A 14,597-nucleotide genomic window follows, 5' to 3' on the forward strand; every position below is an offset into this window, starting at 1 on the left:
TGAGTCCAGCCCGCCCACCCCACCCACTCCAGAGCACCTGGCTGTGTCCTCAGGAATCCCCTGAGCTTTGCACACAGGGCGGAGACACCTGGATTTCTCTGGTCCCCTGAGTGGGGCCAGCTTGGAAGAATTTCCCAAAGCCTATTAGAGCGACGGCTGCCTCCTGCCTGCCTCCTTGGGCTGGGCAGGGCTGAGGGTGGAGGGGGAGAGAGAGGGAGGGGGAGAGGAGGAAGGAAAAAGTTGGCAGGCGGACAGCAGAGCCGTGTCTGCATCCATCCAGAGGAGGTCCGTGCGGTGTGGGGCGGGCCAGGAGTGAAGAGAGGCCTTCCTCCCTTTGTGCTCCCCCCGCCCCCGGCCCTATAAATAGGCCCAACCCAGGCTGTGGCTCAGCTCTCAGAGGGAATTGAGCACCCGGCAGCCGTCTCAGGCCAAGCCCCCTGCCAGCATGGCCAGCGAGTTCAAGAAGAAGCTCTTCTGGAGGGCAGTGGTGGCTGAGTTCCTGGCCACGACCCTCTTTGTCTTCATCAGCATCGGCTCTGCCCTGGGCTTCAAATACCCGGTGGGGAACAACCAGACGGCGGTCCAGGACAACGTGAAGGTGTCGCTGGCCTTCGGACTGAGCATCGCCACGCTGGCACAGAGCGTGGGTCACATCAGTGGTGCCCACCTCAACCCGGCTGTCACGCTGGGGCTGCTGCTCAGCTGCCAGATCAGCATCTTCCGTGCCCTCATGTACATCATTGCCCAGTGCGTGGGGGCCATCGTCGCCGCCGCCATCCTCTCAGGCATCACCTCCTCCCTGCCTGGGAACTCGCTCGGCCGCAATGACGTGAGTGGGGTGTCCCCGAGCATGGGGGGTTCTAGAATGATGCTGAAAGGCACCAGTTCCATCCTCTGCCCATTGTGCAGATGGGGACACTGAGGAACGGAGAGGACAAGAGGTTGTTGGAGGTCACATAGAGAGCGGGGGGGAAGAGCTGGGGCTGGAACTCAGTTATGCATGCCTCCCAGAGCCTGTTTTCTGCCAGGCACTGTGGGAAGCTGAGATCAAGAGAATAATGGTCTTGCCAATGTCCCCTGCAGGGCATCTATTATGGGGAATAAGCTTGGCCAGCAGTTCCTCGCCCCTTGGCTGTAGCTTTTTGGCCCTTCTCAGTCCTGCCTGTGCCGCCAACTCCCTCCTCCTGCAGCCCTGCACCCCGGGGAAACTTCGCCCGCTTTCCCCAGCCACCCTGAACCAGATGCCCAGCCTGTCTGCAGCTGGTTCTGCAGGTGTGTGAACATGACTCCTTCAGGGAGCCCCCCATATTCACATAGGTTTCCAAACAAACCACCTCTAGGAATCAAGAGAAAGGCCCTCTTCCACTCTTCCGCCCCTGGGAATTAGACAAAGATAAGGGAGTGAAAACACTTTCCGGGGCTGTTTGAAGGCAGTTTTCCTGGATTACAGTATGGGCTGGGGGGCAAGGGCTGGGCTCCAGGGTCTCCAGGCACTGAGACGTGTGGCGTGTGTGTGTGTGTGTGTGCATGTGCGTGTGTGTGCATGTACGTGTGCGTGTGTGTGTGAAGGTGTGTATGTGTGCATGCGTCTGCCAGCATGAGTCTCTGTGCTTATGTAAACTGTGTGCATGTTTGTGCTGCTGTGTTAGGGTGTGTGGGGGTGAGTTTGCAACCACACGTGCCCATGGCTCCTGGCTTGAATGGGGTCTGGACTGGAGTCACTAATGACAAGCAGATGCTGGTAACTGGGTGGCAGCTGTGGAAAAGAATGTCTCCTGGGCTGCTTAGCATGGCAAAGTGGCTGCTGGTGGCAGCTGCCTGCTGTCCCAGACCTGGCCTTTCCCAGCTCCTCAGACAAGTGCAAACTCAGGCCGGGCTTGGGCAACAGCAGGGGGCGATTTGGCCTGAGAGACTGAGGAAGGCTTGGAGGATGTCTCTGAGGGCCCAGGGGACAGGTGAGCAGGCTTGGGGGTGCCCTCACAAGGAGGGAGAGAGGTTAAGGAGCAGAGAGGAGGACTTGTCTAGAGAGATGAGGCCGGCAGGGCTGTAGGCAGGGCAGGTGGGTGTGGGGACGGTGTGGGTCATCTCTGAGGGCGCCTCAGAGATGGCAGTAGGGTTTACAGAAGCTGTCCTCTCACTTCCCGGTCAAAGTTCAGATCCTGCGGCTGACAGCCTGGGGGAGGCTAGGTGAAGGTCTGGTGCAGCTGGCTCAGCCCAGCCACAGGGGGCTTAGCGCTTTTGTGTCACGGTGACACCTCACCCAACCTCCTCTGCAGCCAACCTCTGCTTGGCCCAAGATTGAAGATTACCTCCATGGGCTGGAGTTTAGACTTTAGCCAGTTTAGACGTGGCTGCGGGGTATGTATGGGACAGAGCTCAGGCAGGCCATGTCAAGCTCTGCCCCCAGGTCTCAGTTTCCAGTGGGGGCAGAGCTTGTAGCCTCGGGGAGTTCCACTGGGTAGGGTCAAGCTCACGCTGAAGCTTGGCTGGGTATGATGGGCTGCGGAAGCGTCCCTGTAGGGGAGGGGATGTGATTCCTAGACTTTCTGGCCCCATATCGTCCCTCCTATCTCACAGGGCAGAACCTCTGCACCTGCTGCCAGAGGCTTCACACTCTAGTATGCGCATCTGAGCCAGAGGCGGGAGGGTGGGCCCCTTCTGTGCCATCTGGATCACAGGCCACACCCGACTCCTGTGCCCCATTCCCTCCCTGGCCTTCATTTTTTATAGTCACCCCAATACTTGGGCTGGGTGTGTTGCAAATGGGAGAGAAAGAGGAGCAGCCTAGTGTGGGAGCCGGCCCTGGACTGGGAGGCAGACACCTGGGTTCAAGACCTGTCTGCTGCTAACTTATTGAGCTTTATCGGAGCTGCGGACCCTGACCCTCAAGAGGGGACTTAGGTCTTGTGACCCTCACAGCCACACCCAGACAGCCAGCTCACTTCATTGCTTTGAGCTTATCACCCATCCCATGAACGCTGGCTAAGAGCAGCCCAGCAGGGGCAGTGCTGAACATAAGGGTGCTAAGCACGATGGTGGGGGCTCAGGCACTGCCCTGTCCTGACAGTGGAAGGGTGGGGGTCAGAAGCTCAACTCTGGGCCTAGAAATAGAGAAGGTACCCCCCTAAAGGCTCCCGTCAGACACTGGCCCTGGAACTGGAGGGGTCTCAGGCGTGGCCTGGATGCCTCAAGAGGAGCAGGGAACAGTCTGGGCAGCAGGTGACACACTCTCCTTCATGACCTGGGGGAGGTTCCTGCAGCCTCTCTGGCCCTGAGCCCCACCCTGGGCAAAACCTGGGTGGGGCAAGTGGTGGGCATGGAGATTTCCAAGGAAAACAGCAAAAGAGGTGGCAGGAAGTGGTTGGGGTGAGTCAGGGGGTGTCCCTTCGGGACATGTTGGGGACAACTTTCTCCTGACTGAGTCAGGGCTCAGGATACGCCCTAGAGAGACCGTGGGCCTCCATCCAGCCTGCAAGGTCCCGGCTAGTTCTAAGAGCCAAATACCAATTTTAGCAAAGGGTGAGAGGCTCAGAGGCTGGGGTGGACACTCTTGCCTGTCCCCGTCCTAGCTCAGCCACTAATACCATGTGGCATTACACAACAGACTGGCCTGTGTGGCCCTAGTTCCTGTCTATGAGATAGGGACATAGCAGGGTGTGGCTGGGCTCTGAGAAGTAGGAGATGCTAGTGGACTCAGGATTCCTGGTATTTGCTGGCTTTTTTCATTCTTCTGCTGTGTGGTCTGCTCAGCCGGCTCCCTATAAGCATGAGCGGGGACTGCTGGGTGCTCAGTGCAGGGCTAGGTTAGCCTGGCTGCCTCCTCAGAGAAGCCCACAGCCCTAGGTCAAGATAAGCCAGTGCCCAGCTGTCTGTGATACAGAGCAGGAGGCAGATGCGATAAGAGATGTCAGGGCGGGCCCGGGAACTTTTGAACTTAAGGGGTGGGAGGGCCAGGAAGGTATCAGGGAGGTTTCGTAGGAGCCTGAATGTGGAGACATTGCAGAGGGAAGGGACAGAGGGACTGTGTGAGCACAGGCTAGGAGGAGGTGGAGGCCATGGTGTGGGAGTTGTAGGATATGGTCAGGCTGGAGGGGCGTGGGAGGAGGGTGGTGAGTGCTCGGGATTTGGGCCAGGGCTGCATCCAGGGGAAGGGGTCTGGATCCCCAGAGCCTGTGATCTCAGCCCACTGGGCTCAGGCAGAGGGCAAAGCTACCCTCTTTGGGGTCTTCTCCCAGCCCTGCTCATTCAGGGCCTGCCTGCTCTGAATGAAGAGTGTTTCTACCTGCAGCATCAGGGGCCTGACTGAAGCCCTAAGCTCTCCCCTTTATCCCATTTTTCTGGGCCTCAGTTTCCCCAGCCATACAGTGAGAGGCCCCTTCATGCCACCAGTTCTCCCGGGGGCGCTGCCACCTCCTCCAGAGCTCAGGGGAGGGCGGGGGAAAGGAAGGCAGAGTTTCCATGTCCCTGCCCAGCCCGGCCTGCCCAGGGAGGGGCTGGGGGCTGGGTGGTGATGCCACATCTGGGACATATAATTACTGTTTCCGCCAGCCCCAGATGAGGGGGAGGACACAGAGATGGGGCGGGAGCTTTGTGGTGGAGACTTCCCTCATCACGGAAAATCCTGAGGCTGCTTCCCCTTTAAGGCCCTCAGAACAGCCCAGCCGGTCCCAGTGTTGCCCATCCCAATACTTGGCCCTGACCAGGGCTTTTCCTGGGAACCCTGAAGGGGCCATGCTTTGAGAAGGGACATGGCCCCCTGGGATGCCTGTCTGAGGGGCTCAACCCCTGCTCATTATCCCCAGGTCACAGCCTCCTCTCACACCTTGCCTTCCCTTCTCCACCCCAGGCAACCTTCCGGCAGCGTGAAGGGGCCATTAGTTCACTGCAAGCCAATTCCAGATGGTGCCCCCACTTAGTCTAGGGCCCCCACCCAGCAGGGGCCATGGCCCTTACCTTCTGGAAGCACCAAGTCTGGAGTCTCCTGAATGGCTGGGATCTGAGCCCTCGCACCTGGAGGTGAAGGCAGGAAAATGCTGTCCTTGAGGCCCTGCAAGTAGCCAGGGTCCCCTCAGTCAGGGCTTCCCCCTGGGGACAAGAGGGGCTCCTTGCCCACATGGAATGGTGCCCAGGGGGATCATGAGGGGCTGTCTTCACTCAGCCAGGAGCTACAGTTCAGTGGGGTGGGCATACTCTGAGGCTGAAATCGCCAACTTAAAAGATATCTGCAAAGGCTGGAAAATGCCCCCGGCCCTTTCAGCAGCTCCTTTCAGTGCCTGCAATCTCGCTGTCAGGGCCCCTTGAGAGGCAGATTTCTACTCAGTGTAAAGAACGTTGTTGTTGATGTCATTGTTGACATGAAGAAGGGGGCTGCCTCTAAGTCAGTAAGATCCTTGCCATTAGGGGTGTGCAAGTGGATGCTATCTGGTGGGGAGGCTGTTTTGGGGGTGCTGTTCTATGCAGGGGTCCAGTGGGGTGGGTGACAGGTTCTACAACATAGGCTTTGTGTCACGCTGAGACCAGCAGTTCTGGCCTGCAGGGGATCCGGTGCTCAGGTTTCTGATCTGGGGCTGGAGGGTGACCAACCCGAGGTCAGGCAGGAGGTACTTCTGGATACTGCCAGGGGCTAGAATCTGGGCCAAGGCCTCCATTTTACTGTTGGGGAAACTGAAGCCCACGGGGCATGGAGACAGAGGTGTGGCGCTGCCTCCTAGCCCTTGATTATTTCTGCTGCTCCGAAGTATACACACATGGCACAAACACAAACATGCACACACATGTGCTCTTGCGTGAGGGACGCACACACGGTACACAAAGCACATTCTCAAGACCGGATGGTCCCACTCAGGCTCTGGGACCCAAGGAGGGTTGGGCGGGGGTTCCTCAATGGAGCCTTTTCCTTTCCCTGCCCTGGAGTTAGGAAAAGAACGAGGGAGGGAGGGAGGGAGGAAGCCATTGCTTTGTGTATTGTTTCTTGTCAGGAAGATGAAATGGTTTCTGGGAGCAAATAACGGGCTTGTTGAGACCCGCTGCTTTCTCACATGGAGGGCTCATTTTTTTTTTCTCTTCTCTTCCCTCTCTAGCTGGTAGTGGCACCTGTGTGGGTGTATGACACAGGGAAACAGTGAGGCACTCAGAAGTGCCGTCAGACATACCAGTGCAAACACACAGCACAGCCTCCAGGACCTCATTTCCTGCAGAGACCCCTGTATGATAGCTGTTCCCAGAGAGGGCCGAGACACTTGGTCAGTACCTCATCAGTTGTCTAAATATCCAACATGGGATGAAAAAGAGTGTGCATTCTCTAATTCAGCGGTAGAGGGTTTTTCATATTTTTCTGAAATCAATCTTGTTAATTATGGGGTTTGAACCCTCCCTGTTCGTGTTATTGGTAGTTTTTGGCTGCTTCATTATTCTATACATTTCTAATAGAAGATTGTTAAAATTTTTCACTCTGGTGGTAGAGTGATCCAATCCTCCTTGCAATTCTGTCAATTTTTCCCGCATTTACTTTTAGGCTACGTTGTTTGGTGCATACACGTGGGGGATTTTTGTAGTTCTTTTATAGATTTTTAAAATTTAATTATTGTGTAATAAACCACTTACAATCTAACAAAAAAGAGAAAGAGTCAGCCCTGGACACATGTGGTCATCCACAGACACAGCAGACACTTATTTACAAAGACACACAGAGGCACACAAAACCAGGAATAACCCCATGTCCACGTGTGAACACCCATGGAGGAGTGACACTGTGGGGCCCACATGGGCCTCCTCACTGCCCAGTGCTGAGTCCTGGAGGCACTGGGGTGGGCAGGGAAGGCCTCGATGTTTCCTGTCCCTTGAGAACGAATGCTCAGAGCCTCAGTCAGGCCTGGCTCTGGAGCCTGCTGTTCCCCAAGGCCAGGGCGCCAGAGTGCCCAGGCCAAGCCAGGGGCCCCATGCCTTGGAAGCTATCCTGGTTGGCATGTCTATGGGCAGCAGGGAAGGCTTAGAGCACATTGCCTGGAGAGATCATCTCTGGGCTGTCCTAGAGGCAGGACACTCTGGCAGCCACAGAACCACCTCCTGCCGGCTCCCAAGTCCACGCTGGGAATAGCCAGGTTCCTTGGCTGGGCCTGGGAGTGACCAGCCCATTGGGTGACCTGTGAGTGTAGGGTGGCACAGACTATGGGGCAAGGATCCCGGCTTTGCTGCATCCTCCCTGGGCCTCAGCCTCCGCATCATCATCTCACTGAGCCATCACACAGGCTGCCCTCTGGGGCTCCCAGAGGCTAATGATTGGCCCATTGTTTCCCAGCTAGAAAGTGAAGAAGATAGCCCTGGGTCCGGAGAGCACCTCTGGAGCCAGGCTGCCCCTAGTGAGGGTGGGGGTTGTAGAAAATTAGCATTTTCTGCCACTTCTATCACCACACAATGAGCCTCTCCTCAGACGTGTGGGCAGAGAAATGGCAGAGGTCCCTCACCCTGTCCTCACTGAGTTCCCAGGCCAGGAGGAGATGCATCCATATAGGCTGCAGGAAGATTGGTTTCCTATAAGATGCAGAGAATTCAGTGAGGGCATGGTGGGTGGGAGCAGAAGTTAATTCCAGCCAGGGATCTGGGAAGGCTTCTAGGAGCTAGTGGGGTCTGAACTGGGCCTTGAGCAGTGGTTTTACAAGGGCTCAGCACAAAATGGAGAGCTTGTATCTTTCTGACACTTCAGAAGAAATGTGTGGATTATTCTTTAGGTAATACTTGCATTCACAAAACCCAGGGCTGCAAAAGCGGGAAGAGAATTTTTCTGATTGTTACTTTTTTCTGCCTTAATAAGACCTGGGCCAGACAAAACTACATGGAGATGTGCAAACACACACACACACACACACACATATACACATATATATATATATATATAAAACAAGTGATTACAATGGGAATTGTCCCTGTGTAAGCAACTTTTCAAATTTAATGGGTTGTAAACAGTAACGTACATTTTGAAGTATTTTACCTGCTCTTTCCTGGACATTGAGTTTCAACAGGCCTTTCAGTGCCCCTTCCAATTCTGAATTATCAAGTTTTTCCAGATGTAAATAATGCAAGTGTATTAGGCAGTTGAAGGAAGGTTGTCAGTAGATGTTGAAGCAATCAGGGGAGGCTTCCTGGTGGTGGTGGTAGTGGGTATTGGAGAGGAAGGCTGTCAGCCCATGTGGTTCTCAGCAGTCAGGGAGGCACATTCCAGAATTCCCAGGACAGGTGGCTGACCCCTCCCCTTCCCAAGGACTCAGAGTACAGGGCCTGGAACCATCACCCTCTGCTCTGTCCACTTTGCATGAAAAGCATGGTGTCTTTGGGTAGCAGCTGGGACTCTCACAGCTGGTTAAGAAACAGAGGAGGAGATGAGCTCCTTCTGGTTACATCTGTGAGGGGTGGGGCTGGGAGGATTCTCCAAGGAGGGAGCCACTTACAGCGACGACTCCATTAATCATCGGGGAAGGGCTGGTTTCAGGACTTCGGCCAGCTAGCAATTAGGCCAACCCCACAGAGCAGAAGATAGAGGAATAGAAGGAGCCGCGAGCTTCCTGAGGGCTCAGATCCAGAGGGACAGGGGCCTCACAGGTGCAAGTGTGGGTGGGCATCAGGACTAGCCCGGCTGGCTTCACCAGCCTCAACCCCATTCAGCCTGTCCTAATTCTGGGCAGGCTTCTGCCAGCAGCTCCAGCTGCCGTCACTCCTTCTGCCTGTCCCCAAATCCTGCACACACAATGAGAAGAACCAAAACAAGAGTCACAACCACTACCCCATCCCTTCTGCATCGGCAACTCTTTCCAAATGCCCTGAGACAGCCCCTTTGGCCTTTGAACCTCCCAGCTGCTCGGGAGAGCAGGCATGGACAATGAGATCCATTTTGTAGACGGGAAGACTGAAGACCTGAGGGGATAGCCCATGCTCATGGTGCCAGAAAGTAGAAGAGTCAGGACCTGAACACAGGGCTTCTGCCTCCTCGGCCCAACCTTGGGACAGAAAGGGAACTGGGCATTGCCCAGAGGGCTGGCAGACCTAAGGGATGTAGCCCTGGGGTCCGCCAGGAAAAGCCCAAAGTTGGGGCTGCAAGGCAGGGGAGGGGATGTGAGTCATTCCCTGTAACCCAGGGCTGCAGACAAAGGCGGGAAGAGGATTGTTCTTGTAGGATGGCCTCAGGGTGGGGCTGGGAAAATCTCCAAGGTGTGCCCCCCTACCTTGGATTTTGCAAAATTCCCTATGGCCTTAGAGACACTCCCATATCCTGAGGATGGGAGCTGGGTAGTGAGACTCCCAGCTGGGAAGTGTTTGGGTGCAACAGCCCTGCCTGGGAGAAGGCAGCCTAAGTGACCTCATCTGGGCATCTTTGCAAGTGAGCCTTTGCTGGTGTGGTCCAGCTCCCCTGTGTGAATGCACTTAGCCCCTGGGATGGCCACAAAGCATAGTGGAAGGTGCTGGGGCTTCCTGGGGAGGGGTCCTCCTGGGGCAGCTGCATGGGGAGGGCTTTCATGACCTCATGGCAGCTCCCATTCCCTTCTCTTTCCATGAGTCATGTTTCTAAAAGTGGCCCAGGAGTAAGTGGCAGCCAGACGGTGGTGGCGGAGCCTCTCTGGCCAGGGAGAGGGAGGGTGAGGCTGGGGCCAGCAGTAGGGAGAAAGAAGAGAGAAGGAGAGACAGGGAGGGCAAGGCCAGAAGTAATGGGAGACAGGCCTTGGACCAAGGAAAGACACAGGGGTGGAGAAGGAGAGAGAGACGGTGGAGACAATAAGGGAGGCAAGCACAGAGGAGAAAGAGGGGTGGAGGGAGGCAGGACCTCTCTGAAGGCCTCCCCAGCCCCAGAATTTAGATGTAGTTGGGCATGGGGTGGAATGGTCTGGACTTTTGGGTATGAAGCCATGTCCCCTGCTGGGCCTTCCCACCTGTTTGCATCTCTTCTCCTAGGAGTGCTCCTGACCATCATCTTCATGCCTGGGGCTTGCCCCTTGCCTCTGGCCTTGGTACCCCAGAATACCCTGGCCTGGTTGCAGCTGGATGTGAAGGCCTCAGCTCACCCCAGGCCTCTCCAGCTTCTAGGTAGAGTGGAGCCTGGGTCTAGGCAGGTATTAGGGGCTGAGCTGGAGTTTCATCAACAGCAGTGGGTGGGTTCAAGATCTGATTTCCACTACCTGCTGTGTGTGCTTGCCCGGGACCCTGTGATGGACTCTGAAGGCCCATCTGAGGGTCTGCCCTCCATGCCCGGGTCTGGGAGGCCTGGGGATCCTTGGGGTCCTGGGACACAGTCCCTGCCTACCCTCCTCACCAGTCCTCACCGCCTCTGTCCCCTGCAGCTGGCTGATGGTGTGAACTCAGGCCAGGGCCTGGGCATCGAGATCATCGGCACCCTCCAGCTGGTGCTGTGTGTGCTGGCCACTACTGACCGAAGGCGCCGCGACCTTGGTGGCTCAGCCCCCCTTGCCATTGGCCTCTCTGTAGCCCTCGGACACCTCCTGGCTGTGAGTCAGGGGCCCTCCAAGATGGAGGTGGGGGGAGGGAGGACAGGGGCTGGTGGGGTGCCCTACCATGGGCAGCCAGTGGGACTCCCGACAGGGCTCTTGCCATTGGGTGGAGGATGGCAGGTCAGCGCTGGGGGCTGGGGGCAGGGTCCTGCCCTGGAGAGGAGCAGAGGGACCTCTTGCCCAGCTTAGGGTCAGCACTCCTCTCTCCCTGGGTCTCATTGTCCCCCACCCTGATTGTTCTCTCTCCCTCCACCCTTTCCCTCCTCTCACTCTCTCTTCACCTGCGACTCTGCCTTTGCCTCTCCCTGTCTCTTTCCCTCACAGATTGACTACACCGGCTGTGGGATTAATCCTGCTCGGTCCTTTGGCTCCGCGGTGATCACACACAACTTCAGCAACCACTGGGTAGGCGACCCACTGTGCAGGGAGGTGGGGTGGGAGGCTTTGGTGTCTGACCCCACCCTCATAGTGTCCCTTCCTGTCCTGGAGGCTCTAGGAGGCAGCCAGGGGACAGGAAATCAGGAAACCGAGGCCTGCCATGTAGAGGCAGGGTGGGATCACATTGCGAGCAGTTTCAGGCCCAGTCTCTGCCCTCCCAGCTCGGCTCTGCCCCATGCTGCCTGGCCTCCAGGTCATCCTAGCTGTGTGGTTGAAAGTCGGGCTCCAAATCCTGGCTCAGCCACTTTCGGGTTCAGCATGACCTTGCGCCATGTGCTTGAGCCTTGGTTTCCTGAGCTGCGGAGGGGGATATGGTGGTACCCAGCTCTCAGGGTGGCCGGGAGGAGGAAAGGGCTCACTCCCTATCTGTAAACTGAGCTCAACACAGAGGAGGCGCTCAGTGGATTTTGGCTCTTACAGTTGTGGATGTGGATGTGCTAGGCCAGCTTTGCATTAGGCAATGGTCTCTGAGGCCCTTTCAAAGCTGGGAGCGTGGGGGCAGTGGCCTTCCTCAAGAAGGGGCTGCCACTGCCCATGCCTGAGCTGGGCCATGCAGAGGCAAGGAGGTGCCCTTACCACATACTCTGGCCTGGGCCAGTTTTGAGGGCACTGGAATCACGATGTTAGGATCTGGTCCTCCTACCTGCCTCCATCCCAGGTGGGAGAAAACCTGTCCAACGGGGGGGTGGGCTGGGAGGTAACCCAGGGAACGCTTTCCAGGGGCTTCTGAGTGCAGCCATCTCAACACACCTGCTCTCTTCCTAGATTTTCTGGGTGGGGCCATTCATCGGGGGAGCCCTGGCTGTACTCATCTACGACTTCATCCTGGCCCCACGCAGCAGTGACTTCACAGACCGCGTGAAGGTGTGGACCAGCGGCCAGGTGGAGGAGTATGACCTGGATGCCGACGACATCAACTCCAGGGTGGAGATGAAACCCAAATAGAAGGGGTCTGGCCTGGGCATCCACGTAGGGGGCAGGGGCAGGGACGGGCGGAGGGAGGGGAGGGGTGAAATCCATATTGTAGACACTCTGACAAGCTGGCCAAAGTCACTTCCCCAAGATCTGCCAGACCTGCATGGTCAAGCCTCATTTGGGGGTGTTTCTATCTCTTTCTCTTTCTGTTTCCTGGCCTCAGAGCTTCCTGGGGACCAAGATTTACTAATACATCCACTCCCTTGAAGTCGTGGAGGAGGTGAAAGAAAGGGACCCACCTGCTAGTCGCCCCCTCAGAGTGTGATGGGAGGTGTGCCACAAAGTCCCCCCTTGCCCCAAAGTTGCTCGCTGACTCACCTGCGCAGGTGCCTGGGATTCTACTGTAATTGCTTTGTGCCTTTGGGCATGGCCCTCCTTCTTCTCCTAACATGCACCTTGCTCCCAATGGTGCTTGGAGGGGAGAGATCCCAGAAGGTGCAGTGGAAGGGCAAGCTTTGCTCCTTCAGCTCTGCTTGCTCTCAGGCCCCCGACCTGCTCGGACTTAGGGCCTGACCTTGGAATTGTCCCTATCTCAGGGCCTCAGCGACCTCCTTCTGCAAAGTGGCAGGGACCGGCAGAGCTCAACGGGCCTGCAACCCCTAAGTGCAGATACAGCATGGGTCCGGAAGATGTGGTCTAGACCAGGGCTGCTCTTTCCACTTGCCCTGTGTTCTTTCCCCAGGGGCATGCCTGCTGCCACACGCCTCTGTGTACGTGTGTGCAGAGCAGACAGGCTACAAAGCAGATATCGACAGCCAGCCAGGTAGTTGGAACTTTCTGTTCCCCATGGAGAGGCTTCCATAGACAGAATAAAGCCATTTAGAGAGTGAAGGAGGAATACCTATGTTACTTCTCTGAGTTTTAGTTGGTCTTTCCATCTATCACTGCATTATCTTGCTCATTCTTTCAGTTCTCTACTCACTCTCATCAGTGTAGACACAGGTCACCATTATGCTGGTATATGTTTATCAAAGAGCACTTGAGCTATCTGAAGTCCAAAGCCTGAGAACAGAAAGACCCTGATGCAGGTCAGCCCATGGAGGCAGATGCCCTTGCTGGGCCTGGGGATTTTCCAAGCCCTCAGCTGGTCCTGAGCAGGATGGAGCAAGCTCTTCTCTTGTTCATGAGCTCCTGGTTGGAGGCATTTGAGCAGGTGAGTAACCTGCACAGGCTTGCCGTGTGACCCCTGGCCACAGCCTTCCGTCCACATTGACCTGGAGGGGAGGGGTCAGCCTTGACCTGATGAACTCGCTATAGTTGCAGCCCAAGGACAGTTCAGAGCTCAGAATCAGCTTTGAAGGCTGAATTCTTCCACTCATCTATCTACATAAGTCCATTCATTTCCACCAGGGCCAGAGCAGTTCCACCACTGTGCACTTAGCCATGATGGCAACAGAAACCAAGAGACACAATTACGCAGTATTTAGGAGCAGAGGGACAACCAGGAGGCCCTTAGCTATCACCAGCGCATCACGTCTGCACACTGTCTTCTCCATTCCCCAGCAGGAACTTCTAGCTCATTTAACAGATACACTGAGGCCCACGGTTTCAGCTAGACAATGATTTGGCCAGGCCTAGTAACCAAGGCCCTGTCTCTGACTACTCCCTGGACCATGAGGCTGATTCCTTTCATTTCCAGCTTCTCAGTTTCTGCCTGAGCAATGGCCAGGGGCCAGGAGTCGGGGGGGTTGTGATGGAGGGGAAAGGGGGCACACCCACCCCCTGCCTGGTTCTAGGCTGCTGCATACCAGGGCCCTGCATCTGTCTGCTCTGCATATATGTCTCTTTGGAGTTGGAATTTCATTATATGTTAAGCAAATAAAGGAAAATGACTTGTAAGGTCCTTCAGGCTTCCTGTAGTTTTTCGTCTTTTGATGCCGTGTCCCCACAAATGTTTCTGGATTACTCCACAAGGAAATCAGTCCACTGCTAGAGACCCAGTCTGAGGAGGAGCCACTGCCTCCCCTTCTGCCTTCAAGACCACCGATCTCAGGCGATGGATACAGTCACACCCCAGAACCCTATTTGAGGGATACAGGGTCCTGCCCCTAGCAGGAGACTTCCAGAGCCCAGTGGGATGACTTTGGAGACCTGGAGGCAGGGAAAAGGGACAGGCTTCTGATCAGTTTAAATGGAGCGATGGGAGCTATTTTTGATTCCGGAGTATGGACGGGATGGAGGAAAGCAGGCCTGAAGTCAACAGCCCTCTCATCCCCTCTACCCTCCACAGAGCAGGGCCCAGGGAACACTAGGGATTGTTCCACCTTCCTCCCTCCCTCCACTCACATTTGCAACCCATCTGACCGGGGCTGGGCATCTCACGGGAGACAGACTCACTCCTCAGAGCCCAGTGCAGTTAGGGCTACTTCAGGTTGAGACTGGGGCCGCAGCTCCTGATCCTTCCGACGTGCACACACACTTAATAGTGCCTGATAATAGGGAACAGGTATCACCAGGGCAGTGGGCTGAGGTGGGAAATAGTGTATCGACAGGTCCTGGGGCCCCAGCACTGCTCCTGGGAGACACATGGTTACTGTCCCCTCTGTGGAATGCCTGGCTGATGGTGATATAGGGGGGCTGGGTCTCAGGGAGCCAGGAGCTAGGCGCCCCCAATGAAGACTGAGGCCATGCTGATGGAACAGGGTTTCTAATTTCAGTGTGCCCTGGGTCACTAGGCTGTCTCAGTCCCTG

The 14,597-nt window shown here is 56.1% G+C and overlaps 1 protein-coding gene across 1 annotated transcript; it reads left to right on the forward strand.

The window, feature by feature from the left end:
- Positions 1-230: 230 nt before the first annotated feature.
- On the forward strand, positions 231-13,749 carry AQP1 (aquaporin 1 (Colton blood group)). The gene is made up of 4 exons (XM_023186024.1): positions 231-829; positions 10,326-10,490; positions 10,818-10,898; positions 11,697-13,749. The coding sequence occupies exons 1-4, from the start codon at positions 446-448 to the stop codon at positions 11,874-11,876; spliced, it is 810 nt and encodes a 269-aa protein (XP_023041792.1). The 5' UTR covers positions 231-445; the 3' UTR covers positions 11,877-13,749.
- Positions 13,750-14,597: the final 848 nt, after the last annotated feature.

Source organism: Piliocolobus tephrosceles, chromosome 8 (genome assembly GCF_002776525.5).
Source record: "Piliocolobus tephrosceles isolate RC106 chromosome 8, ASM277652v3, whole genome shotgun sequence".
Lineage (NCBI taxonomy): Eukaryota > Metazoa > Chordata > Mammalia > Primates > Cercopithecidae > Piliocolobus > Piliocolobus tephrosceles.